The sequence below is a fragment of the Lepus europaeus genome, chromosome 13 (assembly GCF_033115175.1).
Source record: "Lepus europaeus isolate LE1 chromosome 13, mLepTim1.pri, whole genome shotgun sequence".
NCBI lineage: Eukaryota > Metazoa > Chordata > Mammalia > Lagomorpha > Leporidae > Lepus > Lepus europaeus.
The window spans coordinates 90,629,244-90,645,469 of NC_084839.1; the positions used below are offsets into that span (position 1 = coordinate 90,629,244).

The 16,226-nt window shown below is 47.6% G+C and overlaps 1 protein-coding gene across 44 annotated transcripts in view; it reads left to right on the plus strand.

The window, feature by feature from the left end:
- Window positions 1–16,226, plus strand: part of MAP4K4 (mitogen-activated protein kinase kinase kinase kinase 4) — a 182,838-nt gene that overhangs the window by 143,828 nt on the left and 22,784 nt on the right. For 7 of the 44 annotated variants that reach the window (XM_062209978.1, XM_062210005.1, XM_062209979.1 and 4 more), the window contains 5 exons: window positions 5,083–5,244; window positions 8,330–8,416; window positions 10,888–11,022; window positions 14,477–14,710; window positions 15,596–15,702. In XM_062209978.1, coding sequence (XP_062065962.1) covers window positions 5,083–5,244; window positions 8,330–8,416; window positions 10,888–11,022; window positions 14,477–14,710; window positions 15,596–15,702 — 725 coding nt within the window. Of the gene's footprint in view, window positions 1–5,082; window positions 5,245–8,329; window positions 8,417–10,794; window positions 11,023–11,840; window positions 12,003–14,476; window positions 14,711–15,595; window positions 15,703–16,226 lie in introns of all 44 variants that reach the window. The other 37 variants (XM_062209974.1, XM_062209965.1, XM_062209975.1 and 34 more) reach the window with 7 other exon arrangements.

The following is a 16,226-nucleotide window of genomic DNA, read 5'->3' on the forward strand; positions in this document are numbered from 1 at the left end:
CGCCGCGGCTCAATAGGCTAATCCTCTGCCTGTGGCGCCGACACCCCGGGTTCTAGTCCCGGTCAGGGCGCCGGTTGCTCCTCTTCCAGTCCAGCTCTCTGCTGTGGCCCGGGAGTGCGGTGGAGGATGGCCCAAGTGCTTGGGTCCTGCACCCACATGGGAGACCAGGAGGAAGCACCTGGCTCCTGGCTTTGGATAGCACACCAGCCGTGGCGGCCATTGGGGAGTGAACCAATGGAAAAAGGGAAGACCTTTCTCTGTCTCTCTCACTGTCTAACTCTGCCTGTCAAAAAAAAAAAAAAAAAAGGCATTTAATTTAATTGAATAAGGTATTCAAAAATTTCCATTGAGCTGGAGGAAGCCCTATCCTCTATGCAGCTGGAAGCAAGCAAGAAAATGGATTCTATGCGTTTCACCACCTAAGAGTTTAGCACTGTCTAAGGGAATGAATGCTCTCACTCAGGGTGACCAGAGAGTGTGTGCCAAGGGCCTGTGATTTCTTGGTGTTGAAGGTGTCAGCAGCTCAGGCAGGTTGGGGTGGAAGGCAGAAAGACGTGAGATGGGCCTGGGTCTTGGGTACGGGTGTAGACCTGAGCTCTTCTCTGCCCTTGGGTGGACAAGGGAACGCTCAGCATTTCTAGGTGAGAGGACTGGTACGTGGAAAGTCCGCTTTGACACTTTCAACTTCTGAGCTTTCATCCCTCACCTCGGTTTTTCCCTTGATGCTCGCGATGTGCGCACGTGCACACATGCACACACAGCACACATGCTCGCTCGCTCTCTCTTCTCTGGAGACATGGTACAGATTTGAACCATGAGGCTGGTTGGAGCGGGATGCTAGACTGCGTCTAGACGATAGCTGGGTGACAGGGTGTGGTGGGCCGCACTGATTCCTTCCAGTGTGGCCGCAGCCAGGACTGTAACTTAGTTGTCTTGTTTTCCTTGTTCTTCTCTTTTCTGGATGAGTCCTTGCTGGTAAAAGCTAAGGTGTCAGCAGAGACAGGGACAGGGTTTATTTTCAAATTAAGACTTCTAGCAACCTGCATGAATAAAAAGAAATGGCAGTAAGCACATCTCTCAGGTTCTTGGGATGTGTTCAGGGGCATGTGATGTTTGGAGCAAAGCAGTGCCCTCAGTGTTTTTTTTTTTTTTTTTTAATTTAAGGTTTTTATTTATTTGCTTGAGAGAGGCAGAGTTACAGACAGATAGAGGGAGAGACAGAGAGGGGTCTTCCATCGGCTGGTTCACTCCCCAGATGGCCACAATGGCCAGAGCTAGGCCAATCTGAAGTCAGGAGATTTTCTGGACCTCCCATGTGGGTGCAGGGACCCAAGCACTTGGGCCATCTCTTCCACTGTTTTCCCAGGCCATAGTAGAGATGCTGAATTGGAAGAGGAGCAGCCGGGACTCAAACCAGTGCCCTTATGGGATGGCGGCACCTCAGGCGGAGGCTTAGCCTACCGAGCCACAGTGCCGGTCCCTTGAAAGGTGTTTGATCTTACCTCTGATCAGCAACAAGATGAACCACATACATCTGACAGAGATGTGTCTACTAATAAGTGGTTGTGCTAATTGCATACTTTATAAAATGTAAAATAGCAGTTGTAAAAGGATGAGCTAAAACGGAAATTGTGATTAGTTTTTTTCCCCTCCCCTGTACTCAGAGGAATTTTTGTGCTCACTTTTAGAGACCACTTATGCAGAGAGAAGTGGACCATTTCAGGTCTTCTCTTCCCACCTTCCACTGTTCTTTTCATGTCATTGCATCATCAGGGTGGTGGGCTGGGTAAGCCCACCTCTTTTGAAGAGGGCTGATCCTTTTAATGTTCACTGATAAGAAACATTTTTTTAAATAAAAGTTTTCCATTCTTAGACGCTAGCCATGACTTCTTGCAAAGTATATGCCTTGCACCATGAGAATTTGCATGGTGAGAATTTCTAGCACAGATTCCACCTGACACACACCTCTTGTGTAGTCGAATCAGGAAGGTGGGGCCCACAGAGGAGGAAGATTGTACCAGGGAAGCACAGCCAGTCTGTGGCCCCAACCCTGCAGTCACTTCCCAAAGACCCTGTGCAGCCTATCTTCACTCCTGTACATACCTGGTCATTATGAGTCTGTAGTCCTCTGCTTCTCCTGTTTACATAATCAGATTGGCTTGGAGCCTGAGTTTTCTGAAGCTAACGGGCATCTTAAAGATGCACACACTCATTGCCTTTCTCTGCTTTTGTCTGAGACTGAAGGAGATTGTGCACCTGTTGCAGTGAGCAGCTCCCTGCCTGCCTTTGCTGTGTTTGCAGATTTTTTTCCTTTATCCTTCTTAGTTTATCTTGGCAGGGTGTTTGTTCCACCCAGTGTGTTGGAGCTAGTCATTCCTCATTTGGGAGCCTGCACACACTGTGATTGTCCATTGGTGCTGGCTGACTTTTCCAACGACTGTTCCTCAGAGCTGGGGGACAGGAAGCAGCATTCACTCCATGCTCACCCCTTCCAGGGAAATGCTCATGTGTTCTAAGCTTTAAAACTGGGAATGAAGGGCTATGCTTTGCAGTTCAGGTTTATCATATGTCTTTGTTGTTCTATTTGTAATGTGCTTTACTCAACAAAAAAGTTCAGAGAAAACATCCCAAGAGCCTTACTTAGAAAACTAAACAGGGCTGGCTAGTGGAATTAAGTAATTTGCATCCAAAGCAAAGAGACTTTGTTTTTCTCAATTGTCAAAATACAGTGATTTTTATTATGAGAGTTGGAAAAATGATTGTGTTCTTAGGTATATATAATTGTTATAAGTTATATCCTGGTGAAAACCAGCCTATAGTTTTTGCTTCAGAGTAGAGCAGTTAAAAGATATGAAATAGAAAGTCTTAGCCTAATTTACTTTGAAAGTGAAACTTCAGGAACACTCTTTGGGTGTGATTTTTCAAATCTCATACATCAGAGTTCTATGTTATGTTGTTCATAGAGTCCTGGGGCCCAGTGGTTTTGTTTATTTCCAGGTAGCTCGTTTTTAAAGGAAAAGAAAAAAGGTTTTAGGTCTCTGGAAGCCATGTGAGCATGAAGTCTGCATTCAGAAGCCTCCGCCTTTCTAGTACAGGGCAGAGGGCAGGGCAGGGCACGGCGCCTGTGTCCCCATTCCCTTCTGACCCTGAGTGCAGACTGGTCATGGCAACAAGAGAATGATACCAGGCAGGGAGGCCCCTGCTGTTGCACACTTTGGTCCATGGGAGTTGCTCTTACTTGTCCTCCAGGGAGAAGTTTTTAGTCTGTTGGTTCATTCCCCAAATGCCTGCAACACTAAGGACTGGGCCAGGCTGAAGTCAGGAGCTTGGATCACAGTGCAGATCTCCCTGGTGGGTGGCAGGAACTCCCATGTACTTGAACCAACACCTGCCTCTCAGGTTCCACATTAGCAGAAAGCTGGAATCAAAAACAGAGCCAGGACTTGCATCTAGGCATTCCAGTATGGGATGCTGGCATCCTAAGTGACATCTCAACTCCTGCACTAAAGACATTAGACTGGCAGGCAACACATCGCAGTGTAGGTCTTAGAATTTCAGAAAGTTGTCTTAGCCTTGAAAGTTTTTAAATATCAGAACGGGTGCTCAAGTCTCCCGGGACTCTGTTTCCTGCCCCATGGGAAGCTGGTGGGTTTTGTGCATTGAAGTCTAAGAGCCAGCAGTGGAAAAAGAACAAAATTAGGTAACGAGAGGTGGTGGTACTAAAAGCCCACTCAAAACTGAGAATAATGACAATGTTCTCTCTGCTGAGATAAGACAGAACAGCAAGCATCATTTCCAGCCAGTTATCCCACGTGTCAGACATTTCTTATCATTTTTAAGGGTCTTGCTTTCAAATTTGAGGGGACGACCCAGAAGGAATACTTAAGCTCCAATAAATGCTTATTTAATATACCCATTATAAATTGTTCTGTCCACTGTTTCCAGTATCTTCACCCCGAACATTTTTATTTGTTTAAATATTAGTGTTAGTGTCACAATAAACTTTGTGGTACTATTACCAGATTTCTGTGTCTGAGAAATTTGATGGCTTTGGGTCCCCTAGAGCTGTTGCTGGCCACATGTGGCCATTTAAGTTCAAAGTAAACTCAGTAAAATAAGAGTGAAAACTCAGTTCCTGATTCACACAGCTCCATTTTGAGTGCTCACTAGTAACATTTGACTAGTGACTTAAGTATCAATCAGTATAGAGACAGCATCTTGATCATCTCAGAGAGTTCTGTTGAGCAGCACTGATTCTTCATGTTCTTGGGCAGAATTGGTTAATGTTAATATTCAGCAGTCCCTCTGGGGCTAGACAAGACAGCTGTCAGTGCAGTGCTGTATGCCACAGGATCGCACAGAGCGGTCTGGACTTTGGGAGGTTGGCAGAGTGATTCAGTCGCAGCCTTTACACCTGCTGCAGGGTGGTATGTGGTCGGGACTATGCACTTTAGAGGCAGAGTGGCACTTCCACCTGGGGCTCTGCTGGCTGTGTGGCGTTGGGCAAGTGTTGGAACTTTCATGAACTGGTTTTTCCCGTCGAGATGAAGTACTGACTTGCTGTTGTGATCAGAGTTACAGATTCTGAGCACAGTGGCAGGCTCATAGTTGTAAGCATGTGTGTTAAATGATGGTTTTGAAAATGTTCTGTTCATGGCAGTAGTAGTGGGAGCCTGTCACTCTCACTGATGCCAGTTCCTCTTTCGTGAGGTGTGCTTCCTGTTTTTCATCTTTGTCTCTCTATCTCTTGTGTCTTTTACTCCTTTTTCTTAGTCTTTCTCTTGACTGAAAGGCCTTAACTAGCTCTGATAGTGACACACAGGAAGAATTCCCTGTATTCCAGTTGTTGTGATGCAGTGAGGAGTCACTGTTACCAAATGAAACCAAATCCTAGAAGTCACAGAAATGCAGCACCTTGACCAAGACGTGTGAGGAAGGTGTTTGATGGGGTTAGGTGCCAGTGTGGAAATAACTGCAGTAGAAATGGTGTCCCTCACTTCCATGCACCTGTATCCTGCGGCAAACCATATGGGAGCCAGAAGCGGATGGCTGGTAATTGTATGCTTTTGCTTACTTACGTAGCAACAAAGGAGAGAGCGAGAAGCTAGAAGGCAGCAAGAACGTGAGCAGCGGAGGAGAGAACAAGAGGAGAAGAGGCGCCTGGAGGAACTGGAGAGGAGACGCAAAGAGGAGGAGGAGAGGAGACGGGCGGAGGAGGAGAAGCGGAGGGTTGAAAGGGAACAGGTTAGTTCTCAAAGGCTCTTCCAAGGGGCAGTCATGAAGTCTGACTCTGTGCAGCGGGGTAGCACAGTAGGCAGCTGTCTGGCCTTCGGGAAGACTGCTAATCACTGCCCTTTCGAGAGCTCTTGATGCCAGCTGAGTGATGTGTATGCAGACAGTGGCCTCTGCGTGTGTCTTGTCAGCCCCCCTGTGATTGCGGTAAACCCCAAGTATCTGGAGGATAAATAACTGCTCCTAAATGAAATGTAAGGCCATTGCAAGTAATCTCTTAGGACGAATGTTTGAAATAATCCAGTGGTTAAGCGAATATCGTAATACATGTTTGTGTATAATGTCATCTGTGCTTGTATAACATAAAAAACCCATTAACGTATTGTTCAGCCTGAAATGCTCAGCATTTTTTAAATATGAGGTAAAGTTTTATTTAGAAATTTCTATTGATTACTGAGCCACCTATACAAACAGAAATTGATTATGCCCAGTCTCCTTTCATGTTTTTTACTTGATCAGTCTTTGCTATGAGCTTTCAATGAAGAGAAAAATAGTATGAATGGGGACCGGTTTAAATACTTAAACTTCGTGTTTAAAATGCTCACAAACTCTGGAGTTGATTTCCAGGTGTGACTCTCAGCCACCAGCCTTGACCGTTAGTCACGTGCCTTGGGTTTGCAGAGACTGGTGCCGGCCATGTGCATCACAGATGTCCTAGGGCCTTCAGTGATGCTCCTCTGAGCAGTTAACTGATTGAGCATGCATGCTTAATTTAATATTCTAGTTACGTTTTCACCTGGGATCTGCAAAGAGGAGGAAAAAAGGCAAGGTTTTAAGAATTAAATCTAAAAACAATTCCCACGATTTCATTTTAAGAAACGATATGATGGTGTGACAGTAGATTTTTTGAGTAGCAAGTATTCTGTATCTCTTACATAAAAAAAATCTAAAATCAGTTTTGCTCTGTTTTCTTTATTGCAAAATAATAACTCCCCGTTACAGTGAGTATAGTGGGACATAGCTCATGCCCACATCAAGTGTGGGTTTGTGTACAGATGTGTTGTATTCTGCTTGTTCATGGACTGTGTGTCCTTGAAACCTTAGTGATTTGGATAGGCTGTCCCTGTGATTCTTTTTTTTTTTTTTGACAGGCAGAGTTAGACAGTGAGAGAGAGAGACAGAGAGAAAGGTCTTCCTTCTGTTGGTTCACCCTGCAGTGGCCACCAGGAGCCAGGTACTTCCTCCTGGTCTCCCATGCGGGTGCAAACCAAGCACTTGGTGCCATCCTCCACTGCCCTCCCAGGCCACAGCAGAAAGTTGGACTGGAAGAGGAGCATCTGGGACAGAACCGGCGCCCCTACCAGGTCTAGAACCCGGAGCACCACCGCCGCAGGTGGAGGATTAGCCTAGTGAGCCACGGTGCCAGCCTGCCCTGTGGTTTGAAGGCAGAAAACAGATGAGTGTACTAACTTGCTTACCAAGTTAACATTTGGTTGAATTTGGCTCAAACAAGTGAGTTGGGAGTCATGCTCCTTCTCAGTCGTGGTGATGTGAGGCCCCAGGAACTGCAAGGGCAGTTACTGCCATGGCGTGGTTGTGGGTGGGCTCGTGTAAATGAAAGGGATTTGGAGCCTGGTTAGGACCCAGGTGTCTGTGCCACTATTCTTATGGGTAAGCTATCCCCAGATTGGCTTTTTTTGGAGGGGGGACAAGGATTTCCTTTTAAAAAAAAAAAAGATTTATTTATTTATTTGAAAGTCAGAATTAGAAAGATCAGTCTTCCTTCCACTGGTTTCCTTCCTAAATGTCTGCAACGGCCAGAGCTGGGCCAGGGAGAAGCTAGGAGCCAGAAGCTTCAGCTAGGTCTCCCCTATGGATGCAGAGGCCCAAACACTTGGACCTTAGGCCGTCTTTCACTGCTTTCCCTGGCTGTTAGCAGGAAACTGGGTTTGAAATGGAGCAGCTGTGACATCAGATGGCTTCCAGATGGGATGCCTACACCCTAGGTGGCAGCTTAATCCTCCATGCCACAATGCCTGCTCCCAAGAGAAGGACTTTTAAGGATATTTATTTGCCATGATTTCTGATATCCAGTATTCTCCCACTGTAATGATGGCTAACTAACAGCCCGTGCCTGTGACTATTTTAATTTTAAGGTGTGTGCAATGATGAAAGGGGGTGGTCGGCAGTAGACACTCTTCAGAATTAATCTGAATTTTAGGATAAGATTTATCTACCCACCCTCTCGCTGTGCCCTGCCTTCCCAGAGCAGGTAATTAGCTTTTTTTCCCCTCTAAAAAAGGAAAGGACTCTTCTTTTATTAGCAAAATATTTCTTGCTTTTCAAAGTTAACATCTTGTATTTAAGTTTCACAAAAGCTCTTGAACATTGGGAGAGGAGGTTTTTGACTCTCATTTCCCAGAAGTGAAGCCCAAGATAATGGGAGGTTCAGAGAGTGCTAGAGCTAGGGGAAGGGCTGTGTCCGCTGTAATACGCACACAGCTCCAGTCTTCCTTCCAGAAGTGAGTTTGGGTGTGTTCACCTCTCTGCATCGTGACGCGGGTTGATGACTATGTTGAGGGAGAAGAGAATCACCCCATCCGAGGCTCACAAGAACTCGGAGCAGGGTTATTAGTAGGCAGTGGCCTGGGCCCCAGCCTTCAGGGAGCAGTCGTTCCAGGTAGCATCTGGATCACCTGAGATAGCACAGACCATGCTTGTTTCTAATGTTAAATAAGTTTTGGTGAGCCAGGCTTGTTACAAATAACAGCTGAGAAGCAGACAGTCAGGAGTCAGAGCCCAGTGGTGCCCTCCTTCAAAGCTGTGCATCTGTGTGTGTCAGCCGTGTTCTAACAGAAATGCTTCCATGCCTCTGTACACATCGTGGGAGCGCATAGCGTGTTTATCAGACTCCTTGGGTCTTATTGGCCAATTTGAAACTCTCGGATAAATCCTTAGCCAGAGCTTTTGAAGTAGTCACCCCTCAGAGAACTGTCACGAAAGATGATTGGAGCAGCTGCTTCTCGGTGCTCCAGTCCTGTGGTTCCGATGCCGTCTTTGTGGATAAATTGACTGCTGGGTACTTTCTGTGTGACAGGAGTATATCAGGCGGCAGCTGGAAGAGGAGCAGCGGCACCTGGAGATCCTGCAGCAGCAGCTGCTCCAGGAGCAGGCCATGTTACTGGTAACGCCCACCTCTGTCCTGTCTGTAATGCTGAGGCTCACGTGTGCCCCCCCCAGTCCCGCCTCTGTCCTGTCTGTAGTGCTGAGGCTCACGTGTGCCCCCCCCCAGTCCCGCCTCTGTCCTGTCTGTAGTGCTGAGGCTCACGTGTGGCCCCCCCACCCCCTGAGTCCCGCCTCTGTCCTGTCTATAGTGCTGAAGCTCACGTGTGGCCCCCCACCCCCTGAGTCCCACCTCTTTCCTGTCTGTAGTGCTGAGGCTCACGTGTGCCCCCCCCAGTCCCGCCTCTGTCCTGTCTGTAGTGCTGAGGCTCACGTGTGCCCCCCCCCCCGAGTCCCGCCTCTGTCCTGTCTGTAGTGCTGAGGCTCACGTGTGCCCCCCCCAGTCCCGCCTCTGTCCTGTCTGTAGTGCTGAGGCTCACGTGTGCCCCCCCCAGTCCCGCCTCTGTCCTGTCTGTAGTGCTGAGGCTCACGTGTGCCCCCCCCCGAGTCCCGCCTCTGTCCTGTCTGTAGTGCTGAGGCTCACGTGTGCCCCCCCCCGAGTCCCGCCTCTGTCCTGTCTGTAGTGCTGAGGCTCACGTGTGCCCCCCCCGAGTCCCGCCTCTGTCCTGTCTGTAGTGCTGAGGCTCACGTGTGGGCCCCCCCCCAGTCCCGCCTCTGTCCTGTCTGTAGTGCTGAGGCTCACGTGTGCCCCCCCCAGTCCCGCCTCTGTCCTGTCTGTAGTGCTGAGGCTCACGTGTGCCCCCCCCAGTCCCGCCTCTGTCCTGTCTGTAGTGCTGAGGCTCACGTGTGCCCCCCCAGTCCTGCCTCTGTCCTGTCTGTAGTGCTGAGGCTCACATGTGGCCCCCCACCCCCTGAGTCCCGCCTCTGTCCTGTCTGTAGTGCTGAGGCTCACGTGTGCCCCCCCAGTCCTGCCTCTGTCCTGTCTGTAGTGCTGAGGCTCACGTGTGCCCCCCACCCGCCCCCCGAGTCCCACCTCTGTCCTGTCTGTAGTGCTGAGGCTCACATGTGGGGCCCCCCCAGTCCCGCCTCTGTCCTGTCTGTAGTGCTGAGGCTCACGTGTGCCCCCCACCCGCCCCCCGAGTCCCGCCTCTGTCCTGTCTGTAGTGCTGAGGCTCACGTGTGCCCCCCCCCAGTCCCGCCTCTGTCCTGTCTGTAGTGCTGAGGCTCACGTGTGCCCCCCCCCCCCCGAGTCCCGCCTCTGTCCTGTCTGTAGTGCTGAGGCTCACGTGTTCCCCCCCCCCCAGTCCCGCCTCTGTCCTGTCTATAGTGCTGAGGCTCACGTGTGGCCCCCCCCCCCCAGTCCCACCTCTGTCCTGTCTGTAGTGCTGAGGCTCACGTGTGGGGCCCCCCCCCCAGTCCCGCCTCTGTCCTGTCTGTAGTGCTGAGGCTCACATGTGGCCCCCCCCCCCCAGTCCCGCCTCTGTCCTGTCTGTAGTGCTGAGGCTCACATGTGGGCCCCCCCCCCCAGTCCCGCCTCTGTCCTGTCTGTAGTGCTGAGGCTCACATGTGGGGCCCCCCCAGTCCCGCCTCTGTCCTGTCTGTAGTGCTGAGGCTCACGTGTGCCCCCCACCCGCCCCCCGAGTCCCGCCTCTGTCCTGTCTGTAGTGCTGAGGCTCACGTGTGCCCCCCCCCCCAGTCCCGCCTCTGTCCTGTCTGTAGTGCTGAGGCTCACGTGTGCCCCCCCCCCCCGAGTCCCGCCTCTGTCCTGTCTGTAGTGCTGAGGCTCACGTGTGCCCCCCCGAGTCCCGCCTCTGTCCTGTCTGTAGTGCTGAGGCTCACGTGTGCCCCCCCAGTCCCGCCTCTGTCCTGTCTGTAGTGCTGAGGCTCACGTGTTCCCCCCCCCCCAGTCCCGCCTCTGTCCTGTCTGTAGTGCTGAGGCTCACGTGTGGCCCCCCACCCCGAGTCAGGCAAGCCGTGGTGATCACCGGGCCCTTCTGCTTCGGCTGTGGGCTGCCAGGTTCAAATGGAGACGTCCTCTGGAGTCTCACTGCTTGGGGCTCATTGCAAGGTGGCTTATGAACTTCCCGTTCATGAGTTAACTGTTTTTGTTTGCTATACAGACAAGTTTTTGACAGAACTTCACATTCAGTGAGCAAACTAGAATGCTGTTAATGTAGGTTCACAGCACAGGCTTTAGGATTTTTACCTGATGCATACACCACGCCTTACTCTGTCCACTTCTGTTATGGTTAGCAACAGCTGTCAGATTTTTTCCACAGGTAATATGCTATTTGAAATCTCAGCCATTTTGCCTTGCCATGAAACAAGATGGGGGGCGGGGAGTATTGTCTTTAAAAAGAAAAGGTTGTGAACAAATGCAAAGAAAAGGCGAGCTCTGCAGTGTCCCGTAGATTTAGTGTTATCCTCTCCCTCTCCAAGGAGTGCCGATGGCGGGAGATGGAGGAGCACCGGCAGGCAGAGAGGCTCCAGAGGCAGTTGCAACAAGAACAAGCATATCTCCTGTCTCTACAGCACGACCACAGGAGGCCGCCCCCGCAGCTCCCGCAGCAGCCGCAGCAGCCACCCCTGCAGCAGGAACGGAGCAAGCCAGCCTACCACGCTCCCGAGCCCAAGCCCCACTACGAGCCTGCAGACCGCGCTCGAGAGGTAGCCCCTCCCCTTCGCTGCTTCCACCTGGGTCCGAAAGCAACCTAGTGACTCTTCAGAACTGTGTGATATTAATGCTGAGACGGGTGTGGAGGCCGGCTAATGACCCACCTGTTCTGCTTCCTGCTAAGAAATTGAGGTTCAGAGAAGTGGAGGGACTTGCCCAGGGTGTCCTATCTACTTGGTGCTTTTTGCACAAAGGACCAGAGTGCCCTGCTTAACAAATCTCAGAAGAATTGCAAACTAAACTAAAAAAGAATATGGTGTGGTGGAATCATTCTTAAAAATGTAAGCGGGAGAAATGATGATCTGGTTAACGAGTTTTCCAAAGCTGGTAGGCTTGTACGGACTCCACCGTCTTGATTTGTTACTGAGTTGGTGCCTTCGGGCTGGTGTGCCTCCAGTGCTGTGGGATGCTGGCCTCTAGGTGGCGTTGTCCCACTGTATCTGCCCTCAGAAGGAGCCGATTCCAGGGACAAGTGTTCTGCCTTTATTTTTGATGGAATGAAATGTGTTTTGGATTACTGATGATAGTCTTTAATCTTCTGGTTTAGACTAATTGTTTTTCTAGTTTTTCACCATATACAATCCTAGAATTCTGGGCAAGGAGCTCTTACAAGCTGCCTCACTCAATTTTTATCATCAGAAGCATTTTCTTTATTCTGAATCCAATCCTGGCCTGCTTGATCTGCACCCTGCCTGCCATTGCCCTCTCTTTGCTTGTAGCTGAAGAGAACAAAAAACTTGTCTTGGAGTTCTTTGTCATCTGTGCTTTCCCCTACTAACCTGGACTTATGTCTTCTAATTCTCTGATGCAGGTGGAAGATAGATTTAGGAAAACTAACCACAGCTCCCCCGAAGCCCAGTCTAAGCAGACAGGCAGAGTATTGGAGCCGCCAGTGCCTTCCCGATCAGAGTCTTTTTCCAATGGCAACTCCGAGTCTGTGCATCCTGCCCTGCAGAGACCCACGGAGCCACAGGTAGCAACAGCCAGCCCTGCTGCGCATGGAGGAGACCGTGTGGTGCCCACCCAGCCGTGGGCCTGCTTAGAACAGCCACATGTAAAGGAGAGCAGAATAGCAGGGGTAGCTGTAGGATAACAGAGGACACAGCTTTGCTCTGTTGATAGCAAAAAAAGGATTTTTAAAAAATCATTAATAATGTCAAGAGTCAGTGATTTCTTCTAACTTTCTGCCTCTAACTCATTTGTTTCCTTTTTCTAACACAAAGCTTTTTAAATTAGTTTCTCTAGAGAATTCTTATTAAAAGCACAAAGAAGGAATATCAGAGCTTTTTCACCCAAGCATTTTGTAAGTAAGTGCGTACCCTGTGATTCCTGGCTTCTCTCCCGTCCCCTGGGTGGACCTCAGAGAGCCAATACACCCCCGAGAAGCCATGTCAAAATTGTGGATCTCGCCCCGTGGATATTTTTCTGAGAAAAGGTCTTTTTATCAAATTCCCAAAGGTCAAAAAAAAAAAACCTTTTTTTTTTTTTTATTGAATTCACCAAGATCCAAAAAACATTTAAATCCAGTGGTTCAAGTGTGGATTTCCCTGAAGGATAGGTCAGGGCAAAGGTCGTGACCTCGCCTTAGGTCAACAGTAGTAGGCTGCCTTGTCTAGGTGTTAGGTTGAGTGTTGTGTGGTTAAAAGAGAGGCCACTGCACTGTCTGGAGGGGAGAATGAATCGCACAGATTACCCAGTTCAGGGATCCTCGAAATCTGAGAGACCATCCTCCTGCCAAAAGTAAGTGACATTTAGACATCTTCTTTGGCTGCTGTGTATAATCCGGAATGTTAGGAACAAGGTTGAGTCCGAGTTTATTTCTTACTGATGTTTGCCTGTGTCTAGAACAAAAGTTCATGTTGCTGTGTCAGAAGCAACTGTGGTGTTCTAGAAAGCAAGTGCAAATGAGAATTTGAATCTGCTTACACAGTAAATAATCTCTTGGGAGATAGGAAGAAAGAAGAACCAGGACTGGAGCGTAGGAGATGTGAGGCAGTTACAGGGTCATAGCTTCTGCAGCCCCAGACAGCTGACTTGCCTACAGCTGGGCACTTCCAGAGTGTGAGGAAGGCAGGCGGGGATGTGGGAAAGGAAGAGCGGGAGACCAGTAACGTGGGGTTGATGATGCTCGATGATGCTCGCTCTTCAGCAGCTTTGTTCTGTCTCCCAGGTGAATTTGGAGAGCACAGGAGCAAAGCTTCTGTTCTGCAAGTTAAACCTACCATCTATTTGGCTGCTAGCAGTTTAGAAAATCCAGGAGTTCCTGAATTCTGTGGACTAATTTTTATATTTGTGGTTAATTAATGTGGGACCTGGAAATTGTCTTCCCTTATCTACCCTGAAGTTGGTTGAAATAGTCTTTAGGAGAAACTGTGCATTTAGGCCCTTTTTAAAAATTTCAGGTAATGCTTCCCCACCCCCTGAACATCTTAAACATTTTAGAAGTCTATAATTACACCAGTAGTGTGAATCTCACCTGTAAATCATAGAACTGATATACCTGGAACTAATATTACATCTTACTTTTGGAAAGGTTGAACAAATTGTGATTTGGGATTTTTAGTTTTCATTAAATAGGTTGATGTAATAGATACATAGCTAGAATTATATAAATTTATATAAATTGCAATACTGAACAATTATTTTAAAATAGTAAAATATTAATTAATTAATAAACACTTTGTGGATTATTTCAGGGATTATTTTCCCAATTTAAAAGCAATCCCAAAAACTCAGTTGAGAAAAAATTGTCGTATTTCCTAATTGTGAAGTAGATGAAATACCCCAATCAGGGAATCCACTGTACTGAGTACTGTTATAGAAATTGTAGTACCTTTTTCATAACGAGTATGAAGGTGTGTAGATATACCTAGTTGTGCCTGTTTTGAGATTTGGCCAAAATAAGAGAAGTTCCTGTATTTAACAAGTTAGCTGTTTTTAGATTATACTGTTAGAATCTGTTGAGTCATGGGAGGGGTGGGGGTTGTCTCCATTCATAAACATGCTGTTTGGATGTCCCTGGTCTGAGACCTCACACTACCAGGTCGAGCAAGGATGGCCAGGCGTGTCTGCCTCTTGGGCAGTGTCCTTTATCTTAGTAGAACTCTGGCTTCCTGTGCTTCGCGCCCTCTGCTCTGACATGCTTCCCCCCTTCCCAGTAAGTCTGTAAGGCTCTCTCTAAAAACCCTTCACACTTAACTGCTATGTGGAATGTTTGGGTATTAGAAGTTTTCTGTATAAATGTGCATTTGTCCTTTCTACATACTGCGTTCCTCTGACCACTTCTTTACCTGGAATGTAACTGTTTTGCTGCTCGGTTTACCTAATACTGTACTGCCCCAGTTTGCATTCCCCCTTTGCCAGTTCCCGCTTTGGATTTGGTATTGACCAGAAAAGCCAGTTTTATGCAGAACGCATTGAATGTTTTGTGTTTTGTTCTCTTGTAAGGTACAGTGGTCCCACCTGGCATCTCTCAAGAACAATGTTTCCCCTGTCTCGCGATCCCATTCCTTCAGTGACCCTTCTCCTCCCAAATTTGCACACCATCATCTTCGTTCTCAGGACCCATGTCCACCTTCCCGCAGTGAGGTGCTCAGTCAGAGCTCTGACTCTAAGTCGGAGGTGCCTGACCCCACCCAAAAGGCTTGGTCTAGATCAGACAGTGACGAGGTGCCTCCAAGGGTAAGGAGCAGAAAGACAGATGTGTGCTGCTTTGTCCTTTTTGTTATTTAAAATATATATTTTTTTATTTTTCTTAATTATGGGTATGATGACTGCACCAGAATTAAAGGGGCAATGAGATTTCAAAGGAACTTTTACAGTGGGGAGAAGGTGCCATAGTTCGGCAGTATTTTGCCAGTAGCTAGTTAGCTTTTAATTACTGTTGTTAATGCTTTACCTAAAAATAAGGTAGCAAAATGATTTGCAAATTTTAGAATCTGCTTCTAGAACAAAAAAGAATCATAATTTATTTTAGCAATTTGCATTTAAGTTCATTCAGAAGTTGTACATTATTTTGCAAAATTAATATCAAAATTTCACAAAGTTCTTTCAAGGAAAAAAATTAACATAAAAATCTTAAAGAAAATGGTTTTTTTCTTTATCAAATTGAAGAGTTTTTTGGCTTTTATAATTGCTTAATGGAAAATGAACAAAAGAACACATTTTAGCTTATTTTTTTCTCCACTTGGAATTTGCTTCCTCTGAATATTTTCTTGCTTCCTGCCAGTCTTTGCTTCCTGCTGATCCATTTGTAGACCATTGTTTGGTTTCTTTGAGCTTATGTCCTTGATTCTTACATTATCTCAGCAGAATAACTGTGCATCTCTGCCACCCCGCTTCCATGCACACAGGATGTAAATGAGGCAGGGCATGGAGGGGCTCCTTGGATGCCTTTTTTCTCTCCCCGTTGTATCAGTGCAGGTCCAGGGAAGGCTTTGGGTGGGGGTGGAATGGTGATAGGAAGATCGGTATAATGAGGACTGCTGTAGATACATGTTTTGCCAGGGAGATCTTTTTTTGTCTTCATGTTTTCAGTAATTTAATTGCTTTATTTTCTACCAAAAGGTTCCTGTGAGAACAACATCTCGTTCCCCTGTTCTGTCCCGTCGGGATTCCCCACTGCAGGGCAGTGGACAGCAGAACAGCCAAGCCGGACAAAGAAACTCCACCAGGTACGGAAGTGAAGGCCGGATCGTACTGTGCAGTCTGCGCTCTCCTGCAGTCCAGTGCTTTCATAAAAGCACTTGCAGTCAGACCAGTTCTGGGGCAAAGAGATTATCAGTTGTGAAAGGGAAAAAACTGCTTAAGATCCATTAACTTGAATAACACAAAGTTAATCTGTAGTAAGAAGAGAGTTTGACCGCGGATGAGTATTGTAGTAGTTTCAAAATGAAAGCCACCTACCTGTAAGTAAATGGAGAGAGAACAGCAGGGAAGGAAGTTGTGATCTGAGGATGCTTTTTATCTAAAGGATATTGTAAGGCCTTTGGAATGGTAAAGAAATGACACACAGATCACTCAGGAAAGTCTGCAGTAAGCTAATAAGTTAAACTAGTATCCTTTTTAGGTCCTAGAGCTGCTGTGTCCAGTGGAGTAGCCATTCAGCTACACGAGGCTTCGTAAATTTGAATTTAAGTTAATGAAAGTAAAATTAAGAGCTCATTTCTTTAACTGCACCAGCCACATTTCAAGTGCC